Source organism: Parambassis ranga, chromosome 2, assembly GCF_900634625.1.
Source record: "Parambassis ranga chromosome 2, fParRan2.1, whole genome shotgun sequence".
NCBI lineage: Eukaryota > Metazoa > Chordata > Actinopteri > Ambassidae > Parambassis > Parambassis ranga.
This window is the reverse complement of record NC_041023.1, coordinates 8,662,887-8,682,301: the sequence shown is the minus strand read 5'-3', so window position 1 is coordinate 8,682,301 and position 19,415 is coordinate 8,662,887. Positions and strand designations below refer to the sequence as shown.

At 41.4% G+C, this 19,415-nt stretch overlaps 1 protein-coding gene across 5 annotated transcripts; it reads left to right on the top strand.

Moving 5' to 3' along the window:
- The first annotated feature begins 1,340 nt into the window (after nucleotides 1-1,340).
- On the top strand, nucleotides 1,341-18,306 carry snx13 (sorting nexin 13). Of its 5 annotated transcripts, none has more exons than XM_028395509.1 (25): nucleotides 1,341-1,599; nucleotides 8,049-8,161; nucleotides 8,253-8,355; nucleotides 8,436-8,525; nucleotides 9,765-9,886; nucleotides 9,981-10,099; nucleotides 10,225-10,329; nucleotides 10,424-10,512; nucleotides 10,699-10,782; nucleotides 10,868-11,006; nucleotides 11,118-11,206; nucleotides 11,349-11,448; nucleotides 12,022-12,215; nucleotides 12,294-12,398; nucleotides 12,501-12,671; nucleotides 12,782-12,851; nucleotides 13,344-13,486; nucleotides 13,572-13,679; nucleotides 13,768-13,878; nucleotides 13,995-14,156; nucleotides 14,244-14,315; nucleotides 14,400-14,545; nucleotides 14,801-14,869; nucleotides 14,952-15,064; nucleotides 15,787-18,306. In XM_028395509.1, the coding sequence occupies exons 1-25, from the start codon at nucleotides 1,444-1,446 to the stop codon at nucleotides 16,020-16,022; spliced, it is 3,009 nt and encodes a 1,002-aa protein (XP_028251310.1). In that variant the 5' UTR covers nucleotides 1,341-1,443; the 3' UTR covers nucleotides 16,023-18,306. The 5 variants fall into 5 exon arrangements, with proteins under 5 accessions (XP_028251310.1, XP_028251301.1, XP_028251334.1 ...); XM_028395500.1 differs by having other exon boundaries at nucleotides 13,308-13,486; XM_028395533.1 differs by lacking the exon at nucleotides 1,341-1,599 and adding an exon at nucleotides 2,279-2,430.
- Nucleotides 18,307-19,415: the final 1,109 nt, after the last annotated feature.

Here is a 19,415-nt window from a genome sequence, read left to right as displayed (position 1 = left end):
TGTCTTTGTGTAACAACATATTAAATATTATCTACTGAGAATGTCCCAAAAAGACGCTAAATGTGTGTGACATGGCTAGTGTTTGACCACGGGAAGTGAGGAAGCGTCCTCACTCCTCATGACTGTGTGGATTATACTGAGGTCTGACCAAGCACACTTTCCCCTCAGGCGAATGGTCAAGGGACAATTGAGGGCACACACACGCACACACGTTTGACCCCATGCACACATACACATATCCACAAACTGATTCTGGAATAAACATCTTGCCCCACAGCGCCCCTTGGCCATACTTGGCCCACTGGCCCACCCTGGTGACCCTTGTTACTGTGGTGATTAAATATTGGGAGTCCTCATCTGCAAACATTTAGCCAGTGTCACCCCTAATCAGCTTTTTGTCCCTGTGCCACCACATATAGCAGTGTATACAACCACACACATTGTGCCACATAAACAACAGCAACACCAAAACAAATACATCATCAGCTGTCATTACAGTCAGGTAAATAAGGGGAATCTCTGATCTTTATTTAAAATATATTTTGTAAATATTGGGCTTCCAACCAACAACAGTAATACAGGTTATATAACGCATTTCCTTACTTATTAAATTACCATTGGCTGTCACATTCCACCTCCTGAACTCTGACACACCGGTCTTCTTCCTCCAGGCCAGACCATCATGAACACCATGCCTCAGGTCATATGATGTCCTACCACACAAAACAAGAGAGTGTTATAATAGGAAATTACTCAGTTATTGATTAAATGAAAAATTAATTTAGAGTTGTTGTGCAAGTACCTTTGCAACAAAAATGATCTGCAGGTTTTCTCATAAACTTTAATAAAACTAAAAACTTTGGCCTTAAACTAGCTAAATAGCATGAAATCATGGCAGAAAATCCTCCTAACATCCTGAATTTATATTTAGATAAAAGAATTTCAACTTCATACACGTTAAAAAAAATAAAAATGCCTCTTATTGTTTCATTTTTGGGCCATGTCACCTACTTAGAAGCTCAACGTGAGCTGGCAGGGACCTCTAGTGGTGAACATTTAACACTGCAGATATGGAAGTGCAAATCTTATCAGTGATAAAAACACCCCAGTATTTTCTGAAAACTTTATTATAATGTGTAAATCAAACCTTAAATCTTAAAAATATATTTTAAACTTTTGCATTTACCATTGTTTTTTAAAGCTTCTGTGATGCAATGACACCTCCCAAACAGGTTAACCAACAGGTTCTACTGTGACTACACCTGATGTAGTCACAGAAACAAAACGCATAACTCAGCCAGTCACATGCTTTGTTCATAACAAGCCTGTAACTCATGAAGTGCGGATATAAAGTCTACTGCTGTCCGTGTATTCAGACTGAGATGAACTGAGAGAGAAAGAAGAAGAAAAGCAGAGGGATACACTGAGGAAACATGAGAGGGCATGGGAGCTCTCTTTTGTGTACAGCTGGGCACTAAAAGAATGGACAGCCTGGTGTGTACACTCCGCTCTCCTGGACGTGTGGGATCCAGTAACTTCATTTTGCTTCATCCATATCTTCTGTGTGACTCAGCCGGGGCTCTGTCCACCTGGAGACAGGTATTCAGACCTGCACCTGTTGTAGCTGTCAATCTTTTTCAGTCACTCTGGGATCTTTTGTCTGTGCTCCACCTCTCCATGGCTCTCCCTCTCCCTCTTTGCCAGGCAGTGTAAAGTATAGTTCAGGTTAATGAAAGTCCCACTAGGGCATTAAATTATGCATTATCACCAGGTTTGCACGTGGTCACCAGTCAACCATGAGATCAGACTGCACGGTTTATTAGTCTGAGAGACACTTATAACATTTTAAAATGGCAGCATGTTCATTAAGTAGCATGAAAAGCGAAATGTAAAATATTACATTGTAACCTAAATAATAAGCATGCATCAATGATTAATTAATTTTTTTCTTAATAATTAATGTAATATATTTTTCCTAGTCTATATTATTTTGCGCGTTTTTTGTGTATAGTTTATTTCACAATGCTAATTATAAAAACCTAGAAAAGTAATTAAAAAGACAAAACTATTATTACAGTAGTTACACCATCAACATCATAGAAATTGGACAATATATGATGAAATAATATGTTATTTGGGTAAAGGTCACCAGAGAGAATATGTGAAATGTGTTAGGAATTATTTGGGTCAGTCAATCGTGATTATCGCTGTAGTCTGCGTCATCGCCTCTCAGCCAATCGCATGGCAACGTCCAGAGACGAAGCACCCACAACGTAAACCTTACAAACATGGCGACGCTCCGAAGAGAGTACGGAGGTTGTATATACGACCGCTTTTAACCGAATAAACAGCCTCCTCTTCGCATGTTACAATGTGGTGGGGTTAGCTGGAGCCACCGCACGCACAGCCTTTTAGACGATGTTTGCAGAGGTAAGTCAGCGCCGCTGAATTAGGCGCGTCTGCAGCAGTTTGTTTTTCACTGGTTAACATGGCTAGTTAGCTTGAGGCAGCTAGCGCCTTATCATCAGCCCCGCAGGTAAACACAGAGTCTGTCAGGGAGAGGACAGCACGCAGCCGCTGTGTTTTCAGAAAGGCTGTCAGCTATAAGTGGCTGTCAGCCTGGGATTACACCGTTAACGCTAAGTTAATACGATGGGTTTAGGATATCCGCACTGTCAACACCGATTTGGAATTAGCTATACTCGGGCAATGATGGTAATATGCGTTTAGATTATGAGTGAGGTCCCTCAACAACGAATTTCTACATTACATCAAACACAGGTGAGCACGGTGTTAGCTGGCTGGGCGGCTAAAGAGGCTAACACGGTACAAAGTTAGCTTTATGATACACCAACAATGTCGATGCAACAGTGCAGTTGTGGGCCACTGTCTAACAAACATTAATGTTTCGAGCCATCACATGAATAGATGACAGCTAATTCAGCATAATGGAGCAGCTGTATGTTCTCTATGCGTTGTTTTACTTCGGGGAAAGTCTGGGACTTTTTATACAGTTGCCCTAATAGCAACCTGCTTGTTGGCCTAACATTGATTTGCGTTGAGTTGACAGGGTGTCTTCAGTCCACTGTTGCTGGTCAGAGGTTGTAGAACCTTTTCACCTGACTTGTGATGACATGGAGTTTTTTCATGTGACGGCGTTTCCTGGCCGTAAAGAGACAGACTGAATGTCTCTTACTGGCTATGATATCTGTTGACAGGCAACCAGACAAGTCTGTTTGCCTCGCCTGTGCAGCAGGTATGACCTCTTGAACAGATTAAGTACAGGATATGGTGAAGTTATGTTTATGATGGTAATCACACTTTAGGTGCCTCTGCACTGCATTCTGTGGGCAGTATTTGTTTCCATGTCAGTTAGAAATAAGTTTGGCTGTTTTAAGTCATATGCCTTCCTGTCTGACTTGAATTATTGTGTTTTATTTTAGAGGCATGTTTTGGCACTGAGTGTGATTTATTTTCAGTGGCCCAGTGTCATGAATTCACCTTTGTATGCTGAGTTAGTTTGCGTTGGAGTGCTTTGAGTGTTCATCCTCAGGCACACAAAGTTATCTTGGTACTTTTCACCCCTGGCTAAACCTCATTAAGCTGTCTTAATCAAAGCTCGGTAGACATTAAGGCCAGCATGCTGTCACATCAGGCCTGCTTGTCATCCAGTACACCTCTCCTTAGTTCCTACACTCAGCAGCGGATGTTGTCCTGCCAAATAAACTGACTACTCTCAGGGGTTGAGCCATGTTCAGACCTGTATTTTTTTTGTATCCAGAGTGTCAGGGTTGTGTTCAACAAGTACAGCGATTTCCACTTCTTTTGATTGCATTTTGTTTCAAATTTTCAAATCGTCTTTGTCTTACTCCCAATTCAGCATTTGTTCTAGTTGGGGTACTGCTGGCCTAATAATCATGGCTGAATTACAAAAAAAACCCATACAACCTTCCTGGTGCAGCCTCTTACTAAAGGGTGAAGAGAAGCAGCTGGGGACTTGTGTCAGAGGAGACATGTGGCTGACTTCACCCTCCCCTGGGTAATAGTGGATGTGGCAATGCTCAAGGGAGCAAACCATAACAAACTGGACAAAAACAGTAAAAATAATACATGGGTACCTGGTTTTGAATAAGGAGGATTTTTCCAGAATCTGCTCTGTTGTGTATTATTCACTGTTGTAGACTGTCACTAATTTGACAGCTGAAGGCTGACAAACGTCAGACATTGGTTAAGAGTTCTGGTGAATTTTCAGCCAGTCCAAGAACAAGACCAGACAAATGATTCAGTAATGTTTTGAAGAAGGTGTTTTTGTTTGTGTTTTGCAACCATGCACTTTTCATTGACAGGTCTTTATAAGGAATACTGAAAACAAAGATACAACTTAAACTGAGTGTGTGGAAGTTTTAAAATTTAGGATCTGATCTATGATTTTTATTTAATGTTCTGATATGCCTTTTTTACTGTGAGTGAAAAGGTATGTCAGCTAATGATTGAGCTGATTGAATCCTTTGTGTTAACATGGTAACAGTTTGCATTCGAATGGTCCTGGGGGATTAGGCCACCATGATCAATCACCCCCACCTACTTTCTCTTGCTCTTGGGCATTAACCAAGGATCTCCCACAGGAGAGCTTTAATGGGCTGAGTTAACCTCTCGCTCGATGACCAAGCTGGTCTGTGATGCAGCTAAGCACTTGTAGGCTTGCATGGATCACAAAAATAGAATCCACCCTTGAGTAGATCTTCTCACACGTGTGTGACTATAAGTGCTCGGGGCAGTATGCATGGATTTGTTTTAGATTTCTGAAATATGTCAAATAATAACATCCACCTGACACTGTTTAGAGCCTGTGTGTGCATGTCTTAATGTGCCAGGAGTCAAGGGCATCCAACAATAGAGCATTCTTAAACAACTTTCCTTATGCTTATGTTGCTACCGATTGGCTACTGATTATTGTATATTTTTAATATAATGAAATGGCAGTGAACATTTTGGTGCTTAATTTGTGTAAACACAAATGATATATTTTTTGTCACATATTATCACATTTTATCACCGACACTGGGGGATGTTGTGGCTGTTTGCATCTATTCAGTGTGCGTCACATAAGGAATTGCCTAGATGTTTCGATGTGTGCTTCCCACATGAGCTTGGGTGTTAATCATTGGAACAGATGGTTCATGTTTAAAACCCTGTGTAAGCTGTAATGACTCAAGAGTGTCAGTTATCATCTCTCCTACAGAGCCAAGCCTCCATAGCCTTGTCACTGATAGCCTCCACATTCACTGCTTCTCACTGGCACCATTGATGTCAGACCAGATTCACATCACTGATATTTATTACATACAATATTAGTAAGCTTACTTGTTTTACACTATTAATTACAACATGTTATTCTTTACAGTCACAACTGTAAATAACTGTAATGGTAAGTATTTCCTGCTTTAAGGTAACCCAGGCCCACATTTTGTTATCACACAGTCACCTGACGCCTACAGTTTATTCCTGCTGGTAGTAAATGTGATAACTCCTTTGGCCTGCAAAAAGTTTGTGTGCAAAGTGAATCAGCTGCTGTTTCTGTGCTTTTGTGTGTGGCTGAAAAATTTTATAAGTATTATAACAGGCCAGGTTGTTCACTGAGGTTTGCATGAAAGTTAAAATTAATTTTGTATTGTGTGTTATAGTTTCCTTGGAAGTGTCAGAGAGATCAGGACAAATCAGACTTTGTGGTATGCTGTAAATTGCTTTCTGAATAGCATTCCTTTGTGTTCCTTCAGTTATAGTTCAACTGTAATATTATTCCTCTTCACTGGCCAGCCCTATTTTTCTTCTCAACCCTGCTATTAGTGCATTAGCTGGTTATGACCTGAAGAAGAAGAGGGCATGTTACAGTGTCAAAGCATGAACATGAGCATTTCTTAATGCAAAATGATTATGCTGCTGGACTAAGCAGAAGTGTGTTCCTTGTGTGCTTTTTTACTCCAGATGTTTCAACAAAATAAACAAACCTGAAACATCTTGCATAACCAAGACAGTTAAAAATGCAAGCTACGGCTCAAACTGTGGTGATGACTACAGACAAAATCAACAAGGCTATAGAGTTGATTAAATATTTTGTACTCTAGTGTGATTTATCCCAGGGCTGGGTTTATCAACAAAGTAAGTCTGCTGTGGGTCATAAATTCCCAGACATCGGAATGTAATGACCCACTGTTTAAAACCATTACTGCTGTCTTGTCTCACCCCACACACTGACATGTCCTGGCTAGTAAGCTGTTGGTTTACAGTGAGTTATTAAAGTCAGGGTCAGCAGGTCCCTGCTGACAGCCATCAGTATCAGGTCTTAATTTTTCCTGTTTACTGTTGTGGTGGTGAGAGACACCGCAAGTGAAGTCATTTTTTAACAGCCTACTATGCGCATTATAGTGAAGAACCTTTGTTTGTTATTGTAATCCATCATTCAAACAGTCTGATGAGAGATACACAATAATTCCAGATACTATATGTTTTTTTTTTTACCAACACAGAAACCATTCCTACTGCACAAAAAGGTGTGTCCTAGTGTTGGATGGTATAGCACACATAACAAGTATAATTCTGGTGTTACTTTTAAGAACAGATAGGCTCAGTTGTGGACACTAGGATGGATAGTGTCTAATCTGCTAGAAAAGCCAGGCAATATTTAAATCAGTATATCTGTATATGCTGTATGCCATGCTATAGAAGCTCTGGTTTATATAAGCAGAGCATTTACTTTACCTGTCACTTGACAGATATTCATACCACAAGGATGGCCAGCCCATATGTTGTGCTATAGCCTCACTATAGTACCGCAGCTTGACCAGTGGTCCGTTTGGTACTACCATTTGATATTAGCAGATACTCAGTATTAAAGTTTGTCAGCAACTTCCTCCTGATGTCTCAGTCATGTGACATTTGTGCACATAGGTAGAAGTTCAGCCGTGCTATATGAAGGATTGAAGGTGCTATCATGAAGGATTCATGTGTGTTATCCTAGGTTTATTGAAATACAAGTTATCATTAAGCAATTAATTTGTTATTGTTCTCTAGTAGCTTTATACAGCAACACATTAAGAACGTGTGTTCGCATCTGTTAAAAAATTTTGTTAATCTGTACATATGTCTTCATCATAGTTTGATTAGTGCTAATTCTCGAGAGCCTGTCTGTGTGTTATGTTCATGCTATACATAGTATATGGCTGGCCCATGTTTCCGAATGTGACACAGTTGGCAACTAGACTAATGTGTGTCAGCCAATTGGCCATAGCTGACTGTGGCAATGCAAACAATGTGTCAGTGTCCTGAGGAAGCTCTGTCTGTCCCTATCTGGCTCCATCAGTGGAGCTGTTTATCTAAGGAACCCGGGTATGAATGTAGGGCAGCTGAAGATCATCATGTCTTCCAGTGACTTTATCTGCAGAAGAATTATGACACCAGAGTTTTTTGTTTTGTTTTTTCAGCACCTTTCTTCGCAAACTGTATTTTGCACATTATCCTATGGCAACCCATATATTAATACCTCATTAAGGTGTATGTGACCTGGTTTCATTCATCCAGCTTATATCTGCCTGGCAGTCAATTTTGTGGAGCAGCATGACTGATGCATCCTTCATTTTTAACAGCCTGCAGCACACTGACACACTCCAGTGTTATAAAACATTTCTACATATTTCTTTAACATTTTAGCAGAGTATAGAGCTGAAAGATGAAGATATTAGGGTAACTTGGATGGTAAAGTGGGACAGTTTTTAGCTAGGACCAAGAGCTTGGTTTCCTGCGCTGACAATAACAGGAAAGCCATAGGATGTGAGTGACACATGAGGATACACGCACACAGTCACAGTCTTTGTCTGATAACTCTCTAACAATATAACATGTTACACCTTGTGTCTTCTTATGTAATATCTTCCTGGGCTTTAAAGAACTGTAGATGACATCATTACACTGTACAGCTGTCTAAATATCTGATTCAGGCTCTGTTGGTTTATTGTTGTGTTTTCTTTAAGTGTGCTTTGTGTGTGTTTCAGGCCAGTCTGTCCATCTGGGGATGGGGGGGTCTTGGAGTTGTGCTGTTCCTTGTCACGTTTGGACCCTTTGCCGTATTCTACCTGGCATTTTATATCTTCTGCTTCATTGGAGGGTCAGCAACATCAGCATTTTATCTTTTTGTGATACCACAACACCGCAGGAGCCTAATTGATGATTTATCTGATCTCACTTCTATTTTCCAGGGGCTTTGCGGTTACTTTGCTTTATGGAAAGATCAACTCAGAGAAACACCTGGAACAATGCGAACACTCCTACTTACCACCCACACAAATTGGTATAATGAAGGTAAAATTATTCTTAAATCAGCAGACATTTTGTCCTCACCTTGCCTGCACAGATAATGTGATGTTTTGTCTCTCCTACAGATATTGGATGAAATGAAACTGGAATTGAAGCCTATAAAAATTGACAGGAGACTAACTGGCTCCAGTTTCATAGATGAACCACTGCAACAGGTGTGTGTGGCTTTTTGTGTAATGTATATTTAGCTTTCCTGTGCACCTGCGTCAAGCAACTTCAGCAGCAACCTTGATGATCATAATAGAAGAGCACTGAATCACCGAATTCTGTAGTACCAAATCTCTGTGTGAATGCTGATTTAGTGTTTTCTGACTTGGTGATTAACAAAGCACTGCACACAAGATAACGGGACAACAGCCAAAGCAAAGGCTAACTGTAGGTAACAGGATTATGATTAGGACGCAACCTTCTAGACTTGTCGGACACATGGCTCTTTTAGATAACTGTCTGACCCATCAGTTGGTCCAGTTCAGCAACATACAGGCTTCAAGCCAAATACATATGATCACTATCAAACACCACATGACCACTGATCCTCCATGCTGTGTGTGGATAGTTTAGTATATGATATTCAGTGTCTGATGGCTGCTGTCATGCAAAATCTTTTTTCCCCTAACAAATAATCTACCATAAATTTGAAAAGAAATGTGAATAGCTTGCTTATAGGGGCTTTGTTTAATTACATTTTGTCTCGTATAACTGTCCTAATAGAAAGTGGAACTGAAACTCACTGTACAATTACACCAGAACCTGTAACTGTGCAGAGTGTTGCAATGTTGAGCTGTTTTATTGCCTAAGTGAGTGATAAACTCAGCCTAACGCATGTAAATTGTTGATGGCTACATCACCTCTCAGCATTGCCGACAGAACAGATAAGCTTTAGTGGCTCTTGTTTGCTCTGGTTTTTCTTACCAGGCTACTCTGTGGTTACAGCTCTTACATTTAAATTTTTTAGCATGTTATCCTTAGCAAAGCAGCGTGGCTGTCAGAGTTATGTGCAGATACAGCAGTTAGCGATGGTCAGATGACGCTGACTACTCTTCTGTGGGTTCTCTGTACTCCCTGGGAATGCACACACAACAGTTATGCAGCATGTGAACCTTGTGATCACAAGCACAGCTAAATCTATCCTGCATCGTGCTTTATGAATGAAATGTGTGTTTTTCTGGCACATTGTTCTTTTTTCACGTATGCGTGGCTCTGTTTGTGAAAAAGCTCCGTCACACAGCAGGAGATACAACAGTGATTCACTTGTTGGCTTTATTTAATCCTACACCACAGCTCCATGCATCCATGCATGCACACCTCCATGATTAATTCATTCAGGTTTCCTTAATCTATTAACACAGTCTAAAGGGTTGTTTTCTCTAAATTCTGCTTTCCTCTTCCTTTAGGTAATCCAGTTTGCACTGAGAGACTACATCCAGTACTGGTACTACACTCTGAGTGAGGATGAGTCCTTCTTATTGGAGATCCGACAGACACTGCAGAATGCCCTTGTCCAGTTCTCCACACAGTACGAGATTCACACTCACACACATTTTCAGTTTTAATAGTAAGTGTTTTAATAAAATTGAGCTATTCATGGGTGTGTGTTGGGGTGTCTCAAGGTCCAAAGAAGTGGACTGGCAGCCTTACTTCACCACTCGCCTGGTGGACGATTTTGCCACCCATTTACGTGTCTTTAGAAAAGCCCAGGATCGCCTCATGGACAGAGAGGACAAGCAAAGTATGCACAAACATTTACTGCTTGATTCAGCTTGTCTTGATTGTTGTCAACAATGTGGTGATTGTATTTTTCATTAAATTTTTGATTGGAAGTTACATTTACTTTAATAAATCATCACTCAACAGGAGACATAACAGAAGAGCTGGTTGACTCCTTCTTTGAGGCCGAGGTGGAGATGGAAAGAAAGATTTGTCGAGACATGGTGTGCACCTCACACAAAGATGAAGAAGGTAAACACATTTTCTGCCCTTACAGTTCACACTGTCATGAAGACTCTTTGCATGCATGTGTTGCCATTTCAAACATATGTTGCATGTGTGTTAGGTTTTCTTCGAGACTTGTGTGAACTGCTTCTGTATTTGTTACTACCTCCTGGAGATTTCCACAACAAGAACATGAGATACTTCCTAAGGGTGAGTGCACAAATGAAGTGCTCTACATTCAATTTCATGGCTGTTAATTCATAAGGTGAAATTATCTGCCAGACATGCTGCCTTGGCAGCTTATCATCATTAATACAGTCCTGGATAACGTGCCGGGTGTGGTGGCCTGTTTTGACGTGTAGTTTAGCTAAAAATGCACTCTTGATATTTCCTTAGGAGGTGCTAGCACGTGGTGTGCTACTTCCTCTCATCAACCAGCTTAGCGACCCCGACTACATCAACCAGTTTGTCATCTGGATGGTGAGAGCTAACACTAAACTTAGGACATAGATGTGTGTGTGTATTTTTGTGGTGTGCATTTTTTGATGTGTAATTTTGTGTCTAGATCCGGGACTCCAGCTGTAACTATGAAGCCTTCATGAACATCCTGAAGTTAACTGACAAGCCTGCTGAACTAGAGGCAGTTAAAGATAAGGTGTTGGAAGAGCTGCAGTATCTCCGCTCCCTGGACACAGCTGGTGATGGTGAGCTCTCACTTTCCTCTTTAAACATGCACACAGAAAGCTGAGCTGACACATTATTACACATGTGCTTTCCTCTCCTCCATTAATGTCTTTTTGTTCTCTGTACTGTAGACATCAATGTGATCAAGAACCAGATTAACAGTCTTCTGTTTGTGAAGAAGGTGTGTGAGACTAGGATCCAGAGACTACACTCTGGCAAGGTGAGAAAGTGCGGCACAGATAAGTGTTCTCAAATAAAAGATTAATTGTCAATTGTCCGCACAAATATCAGTTAACATGTTCAGTTTAGTTATGTTATGTTTTGCACTGGCTGACTATGCTTATCCTATTCCTATGTTGCAGGAGGTCGATGCGTTGAAGCTAGCAGCTAGCTTTGGAAAGCTGTGTGTTATCCCATTGGATCACATCCTCATCCATAACATTGCCCTGCAGTTCTTCATGGGTAATTCTGACAAACACGTCATCACATATAACACGGGTGCCAAACATCACTGTAGTCATCCAGCTGCCTTAATCCTGAACATTTCTGTTGATCATCTTTATAATCCAGAACTTATTCCATTCCTCTGGAATCTGTAACCCAAACCTGTCTCATTAGACATGCCCCTGTTCATTTCCGCATGGCCTCGTCAGCGATTTTAAAGTGTCCCTGCTTTAACTGATCAGATTTCAATAGTTTATCCATGTGCACGCTAGGATTTGAGCCAAGCTGTGGCTGTGATCTTTTGTGGAAAACAGCCAATGGCCAAATGATTTAGGCGCGGACTGTCCCTACTGTCAGACATGTAATTTATGTTGCATTACATGCCTGATTCAAATAAAAAAATAATGATTTTAAGGGCTTATTATTCAATCTATATTTAAAAGAAGGGAGTGGTTATAGCCTCAACATCAAGAATGTAACAGTAGATGAATTAGTAACAAGATATCCACAGGCTGCCAAAATACTACAGTGCTGTGACCTAAGTGCTGTTGTACGCCACTTGGACCAAGTGTTGTTTGTCTGTTGATCCAGACTTCATGCAGGCAGCGGGGGCCCAGGCTGAGCTGTTCTTTTGGCTCACTGTGGAAGGATACAGAGTGACAGCACAGCAGCAGCTGGAGGCAATGCAGGTCTGGCAAAAAGATGGCAAAAAGCAGCCCAGTGCCACCAAAGGGCTGCTGAAGGCTGCTGCACTAGGTGTCTTCGAACAGTACCTCTCTGAAAAGGTAGGAGGCTAAAATAACATTACCAAAAAGACAAAAGCATTTTAAACTTAGAATACTGACCTCTCTATGCTCTATTAGGCGTCTCCCAGGGTGCAGGTGGATGACGTTTCAGTGGAAAAACTGGGGGAAAAGCTACAAAAAGATGATCCCACACCAGAGATATTTGATGAAATTCAGAGAAAGGTACCATAAAACAGCCTGTGCAAGATTTTAGGATTTTTATTTGCTTGGTGGTTTTGAATGTGTTTGATTTGCACCTGCTAAATCTCTTTTACTTTTACACAGGTCTATGACATGATGCTACGTGATGAGCGCTATTACCCATCCTTCAAGCAGAGTCCGCTCTACGTTCGCATGCTAGCAGAGTTGGACATGTTAAAAGAGCCAAGTTACCGCGGGTCTGATGATGGTGACGGAGAATCCTTCAACGGCTCTCCCACAGGAAGCATAAACCTAGTATGTTCCTTTTCATCCTATATAGGAGTTGGCTTGATGCAGAGCCACATCTAGAAGCCTTTTCTTGGATGATCTTCCTGTTTATAATGACGTGTTTTTTGTGATTTCAGTCTTTGGACGACTTGTCCAACTCCTGCCATGATGACTCTATGCACCTTCATGCCTTCATCTCTGACACAGGTACAGTCATCCAGTTAAATATCAATTATTGATCAGTGTTTATCGATGAATGAAGGAATGAGGGCTTATGAAAGTTGGATTTTGAGTGAGAATTTGTGTTGTCGTGAATATGTTTTTTCAGTATTTCCCTACTAGTTCCTCCCTGCATGTTTTTCTTCCAACTTTTCACCTGCTAGCATCATCTGCACGTCTGCTGTCACTTCACACTGTTCCAGTACTTTTTTCTTTCATTCCATTACCTTCACTGTTTTTATGTTCTTCCTTTTCCATCCTCCTGACTCCCTGACCTTTCCTGTCATTCTGTCAAACTTCCACCCCTTCTTCTCTCTTTTCTTTCTTTTTTTTTCATTTGCTCCTCCTCCTCCCCTCACATTTTGCACCTGCAACATTTCTTTCTTCGCCTTTCATCACCTCCATCCTCCATACCCCTTTTGGATGTATTGCCGGGCGGGGTAGCTGATGCTTGTCTTCCCGGATTCTGGGGTGCTGCAGGGGTTTGCAACGACCACGGTAAGACCTACGCGTTGTACGCCATCACTGTGTTCAGACGCAACCCTGATGGCAGTGAGGACTGCTGGAAGACATATCGCCGCTACTCGGACTTCCATGATTTCCATATGAGAATCACCGAACAGGTGTGTGTAGCTTTCATTTAAATAACTGAACTGATAACCAGTAAGTGAGCCACTGCAGTTCCGCTGAATGTTGTGTGTGTTTCAGTTTGAGAACCTGGCATCAATCCTTAAGCTGCCAGGGAAGAAGACATTCAACAACATGGACAGGGACTTCTTGGAGAAAAGAAAAAAAGACCTCAATGCTTACCTACAGGTACCTGCACTCATTATTTACTTTTTTATTGTATAATCTTGTACATCAAAATTGTGTGTACCAACATCTTTGCATGCATGTGTTTCAGTTGCTGCTGAACCCAGAGATGGTGAAGGCCTGCCCAACTCTGATCCCCTATGTCTATGACTTCCTAGAGAATAAGGCCTACAGCAAGGGCAAAGGAGAGTTTGCACGCAAGGTCTCTACTTTTTCAATATATATTTTAAACAATGTATATGTTTCTACTACCAAATAACTCGTCATGAAGACTTGAGTGAGGGTTAACAGTGTGCTTTTGTTTTATTCCCCTTACAGATAGATACATTTGTAAATCCTCTGCGGAGCTCCATGAGAAATGTGTCCAATGCGGTAAAAGCACTGCCAGACAGCCTGGCTGAGGGCATGAACAAGGTGTCTGACAACATGGGCCGCATGTCAGAAAGACTGGGTCAGGACATAAAACAGTCCATATTCAAGGTAAGACATCACGTTCTTAGGATGGTGGTAAATACCATTAGGAAAAGCTTTTGTGTCTAACTATTGATTGTCCTCTTTGTTTCCCAGGTGCCTCCACTCCTCCCCAAATCAGACATCGACCCAGAACACTGTCGAGTCTCTGCCCAGCTTGATGACAATGTGAGTCATGCACTGTTTGCTTTCTAAATGTTTATTTCTTTTATGCTTACAGGAAAATGGTAAATATGAGTTGTGTATGTCCAGGTGGATGATAATATCCCACTCCGGGTAATGCTGCTCTTGATGGATGAGGTGTTTGACCTTAAAGAGAAGAACCAGTGGCTGCGGAGGAACATTAAGAACCTGCTGCAGCAGCTCATCAGGGCTACGTATGGAGACACTATCAACAGGTCAGAGAAGCACAAGGTCTTCAAAGCAGACTAAAAGTGTTTTATGTGGAAGTTCAAACCTTTATGTCACCTAGCCCACAACATGTCCAGTCCTGCAATTACTACCCTAATGCATGGTCTTCATCACAGAAATAGTACAGTACACTGTAACATTTCAGTTAGGAGTGTGTGCACATTCTTTAACTGTACACAAGAATATTATTAAAACAAAAAGCAAAGTTGACTAACTGAATCATCATTACGTTGTTTCTGTAGGAAAATTGTGGATCATGTGGACTACTTGACGTCACCAGAGCAGGTGGCAGAGTACGTTAAGAAGTTCAGGTAAGATGTCTCCATTTTTGCAGATCTCACGTATTATTCAGAGGAGTGTCGAGTTACTCTCAGTGTCTTCACCTCTGTGCAGGGATTCCTACTGGCCCAATGGTATTCTAGCCGAGACCCCGCCTCGTCGGGACAAAAACATTCGCATGAGGACAAGAGTAGCTGCCAAGACGAGCCTGCTGGGCATCATGCCAGGTAAAAAATACAAACTCTCATTTGTATAGCTTCATCTACTTATGCCTCGTCCTTGAAACTTCTGCTCTTGTACTTGTTCTTAAATGTTACCTTCATTCACATCTTCGCTTCTTCCACCAGAACTGTAATAAAACAACACAATGAGAGAGGAATCCCTAGATAGAAAGTTTCAGATGAGGAATTTAGTAAGGTGTAAGATTCAGCATCCAGTCCTTAACAGATCTTTGAAAAAGAAGTTTATGTCTGATTGTAGACATCTGATGTTTCTGCTGCAGCCTCTTTACGATTTTAAAAAACAATAAAGTATTTGTGCTTCCTAAAGCATCCTGGGTTGGTGGAATGATTATTATTGAGTGATGTGGACAGAGAGCATTCAAAGATCTAGCTTCTCTTGGACTTGTCTGAAGTCAGCACTTCAGTGTAGGATATAGGAATCATGATCACCCCTTGTGGCCAGCTGGGGAAAAACAGGGATTCTTAGCTCCCACTTTAGCAAGAGTATAGTGCTTGATTTATGCTCTCCCTGTCAAAGAATGGAACAACACATTGGAAACACAACATGTTTTTTTTCTTGTTTTTTTCTTTGCAGTGTTTTTAAGCAGCAGTGTTCTTGCCCTAGTCCCACAACAAAAAGACCATGGAGTGCTCTTCTACAACAAAAATGAACCCCCTTGCAGGTTGTGCACAGCGATGTTAACACTGCATTTCTGTTTCTGCCACAGACGAGCTGAAGCACATCATCGGCGCCGACACCACGAGAAAAGGTATACTCCGTGTCTTTGACATGTTCCAGTACCAACCAATGAATCGTCGGTTGGTCTACGTTTTCCTGGAGGGCTTCCTAGAGACCATGTTTCCACAGTACAAATTCCCAGAGCTCTTTGTGAAGCTACACTCCCGCTCGCCACGTATCCACAGATACAGCCAGAAACTCAAATCCTCTTCTTTGAAGAGGTGACAGGAGAGGACAGAGGCAACGGGACACGAAGCCGACTAGACCTGCAGAGACTTGAGAGCTGAGAGTGAGAGTGGGTTGTGGGGGCTTGATGTGGACAAGCGTGTGTGTGTGTGTGAACTCTGCCCTTCCTCTTCCCTCACACACTCCTGTAAGTGAAAAACACTCCAATTCATCAGGATGAGTATTTTTGTCAAGACAGAATGGAAGGATGAACAACACTCTCTCTGCTCTCCTCTCACTCTGTGACACACAACACAAATCCTATCATTTGCACCAAGACTAAACATTGTAGTCTTTTGTTTTAATGAATATATTTTCTCCTTCCTTTTCAGACTTTTTAGTTGTGTTTAGCTTTATCATTGGCCAGCTAATGCTGCTCACTTGTGGTCCAGAAAGCAGACCACAAATACTGTATTGTTTTTAAACTACAGGACTAGATAGCATAGACCCACACCTTGCCTTACTTTCCCTCTGTCTTTTTGCTGGCACAGTCCTCGGTCTCAGTGAACCTGCCACAGAGCTCTGCAGTAATCAGTCTGATGCTGTAGACACTTCAGCTGCAAAAGGCACTTGTTAACTTGCAAATTTGTTCGTCTGTTTGTTTTCATAGCAACCAAAAAATGTCAATGGCACTGGGTTTAACAAGGCGCTGTTTTTAAAATGTGACTGAACAAATATGGGTTGAAAGAATGAGTTTTATTTTTGTCAGCATTTTTTTCTAGCTTCATTGCTTCTCTTGAGACATCGTTCCCTAAATTGTTACGTCATCTGTACTCTTGATCCTCCCAAGAACAGGCCACATCCCCTTTAAAGCTACTGTCATAACCTGTGATGACCAAAGCTCATGCTGTTCATACATGTGTGTTTGACTTTGGGATACTCTACTGTGCTACATATTGCTGTTTCTGTGGAAGAAAGAAGGGTTCAATGTTTGTGAGATTGTGTGGACACACCATCAGCGAATGTACTCTCTGGTCTATTCTGTGTTTGGCTCGTGTAGAATTTTGTGTGAATGACTTGTGTCTGTGTGTGCGTGACTAGCACGAAGATGAAACCCTCATCAGTCAGAAACTGTGCCAGTGTGAACTAGTGAACCAGCCTTAAATCAATATACAGGATATACTGACCAAGAGATGCACGCTAGAGGTAGCTCTCCCTCACACGGCTGACCATTAGGAAATCAAGAGAGAAAAATGCTGATATATCCCTAATCACTTTTATTCTAACCTTTAATTTGGTGCAATATTTTCTTCTTTAATGCATGTGCATTTTGAATCATTGTATACAGAAACTATGAATTCATATTGTTTTAATAGTATAAAACATGAAAGAAGTCTCCCCAGAAATGTCTTCTTCTTACCCCAACAACTTTACATTCCGTTGTTGTAAAAATACGATGTTTTATTTACAGACTTGTTTTATAAGTCTGAGTTTTTTGTGCACGCAGGGGGTATTGTCCTTGTATCCCCTGCCCAGTCTTGTAGAATTTGTTTGGGGTATTGACCTGGCAGTGGTAGGATTTTTTTTTCTGTCACAGCCCGGTGGGCTCTCACTAGTTCAGAGGCAGCCTCGAACAAATGCTTCTTTTTAAGTGACATTTTATGCATTCAAACCTGTTTGTGTGTGAACAGATCTTTATTATGAACTGACTGCTGGGATACCTCCTCTGTGTGTACCACCCCCTCAAAAAGTCAAACAGGGTTACAGAAGAGCCCTGTTATCAATGGAATCACTACTAATTAGCACTTACCATAGCAACTGTGGGAGTTTATTTCCCATTGGCTGGATGGAGCCCCATTCTGCTGCAGTCCTCAGATGGAACTCCCTTGTCTGCTGTGATTTGCTTGCACTGAGCAGCCCTGGTAGACTCTGAATGGCTGGGAGTGGGAGGACATAAACTTGGAGCCTCTCTTATTGGGAGGTGAATCATCTGTCCCCTAATGGAGGAAGAGATGTCACCTTTAACTTTCTGCACACCTCTCCATACAGGAAGGCTTGTTTTTTTTTAACCCCAGTATATATGAATCTATGATAATGAAATTGTGCATATCTGTGTACAGTATGTGTTAATAGTGTGCCTAAATGTACTGTCAACTCTATTTTCATATTTTTCTTTAACCTAAAAAAAAATCAATCAGAATGTCATGATCATTTTATGCGACTGAAAATTTACTTTAGGGTGTTCTTTTGCATCATGCTTATCAAACTTTTCCTTGTGAGCAGTTGTGCTCAGATCAGTATAACACTAATAAAAGGTAACTCAGACTGACTGACTCACATTGTTTACATGGTGTCTTAGGTGTGCTTGTTTGCTGTTTGTCCTGCAAAGGTCATGTACCACTTAGCTGCCACAAATCAGCATGGCCTCTATACTTAGACAAAGAAGTAAAATAGTATTTCTGCTATAGAATACATAATTTATTTCCATTTCAGTTGAAGCTATGCAGCTTCAGGTTATTGCCCGCTCAGTCAGTTCATATGCTCGTAAAACATTGATTGCTGGATGTCAGAAGCAGCGTCTTGAGCTTGATGTCACATTATTAACAACTTCCAGTACAGTATTAATCTAATACACATTCATATTGTGCACTTCGTGTTTCTGGAGAGTTTTCACGTCTTCCTCTGCGCTTTTCCAACCGGGTCGGTGATAATAACAATCCCCCACGAAGCCAAGCCTGAAAGACAAACACGGGTGTGTGGATCTCTTCTTTCCAAGTCAAAGACTTTCCCCTGCAAAGTCAGTGCGATGTTTAACTTACATGCAGCGAATGTCAGCTGTGCCACTGTGCCCATGGAGGTAGGCCCGCCGTATCGCATCACCTTCCGGGCTGCACTGAACACATATGCCGCTGACAGGATCAAACCCCCACCGGAGATCAGTCTACAGCTCCAGCAGTTTTTAAACATCGGGCTGGATTTTGACACAGGGGCTTCTGCTCCTGCTACTGGTGCCTGTGGGGCTGTTGACATTGTGTATGCTAATGCTAACACGCGTAGTTAAATCCGCTGAGAGACACCAGACACGCTGGAAAACAAACAAAAAAAATCAATTCATAATTAGTTTCTGGAACTCTTGTTTAAGCGATTTAACCAAATCAACAACAAATCAGTGCAAACGTTTGTCACAAGTGCGTCTCTTGGTAGCTATAAGTCGAATTTAGCAAAGTAGTTCCGGGTGTTGTGCCGAAAAGTGATCGTCTGCCAAAAACTTCCGTCGCGGGTCATGTGGAAGATATTTCCTGTATGTCTTTTCAAAATAAATGTTTTTTTCTTGACGTTGTGATAAATGATTGAGTTAGTTCTGCTGTTTGTAACTCTGCACATCTCTCTCTCTCTTCGGTGATTCTGTACATAGTGCAATAGTGCATAGTGGAAGCTACATGCAGCAAAAGG

Bases quoted from the DNA above. Each gene is read 5' to 3' on its own strand.
- snx13 (XM_028395500.1), top strand. From the start codon at position 1,444: ATGGGAGCTCTCTTTTGTGTACAGCTGGGCACTAAAAGAATGGACAGC. The intron at 12,399-12,500 runs GTACCATAAAAC...ACTTTTACACAG, and splicing joins TTGATGAAATTCAGAGAAAG to GTCTATGACATGATGCTACG. The intron at 13,879-13,994 runs GTCTCTACTTTT...TTCCCCTTACAG, and splicing joins AAGGAGAGTTTGCACGCAAG to ATAGATACATTTGTAAATCC.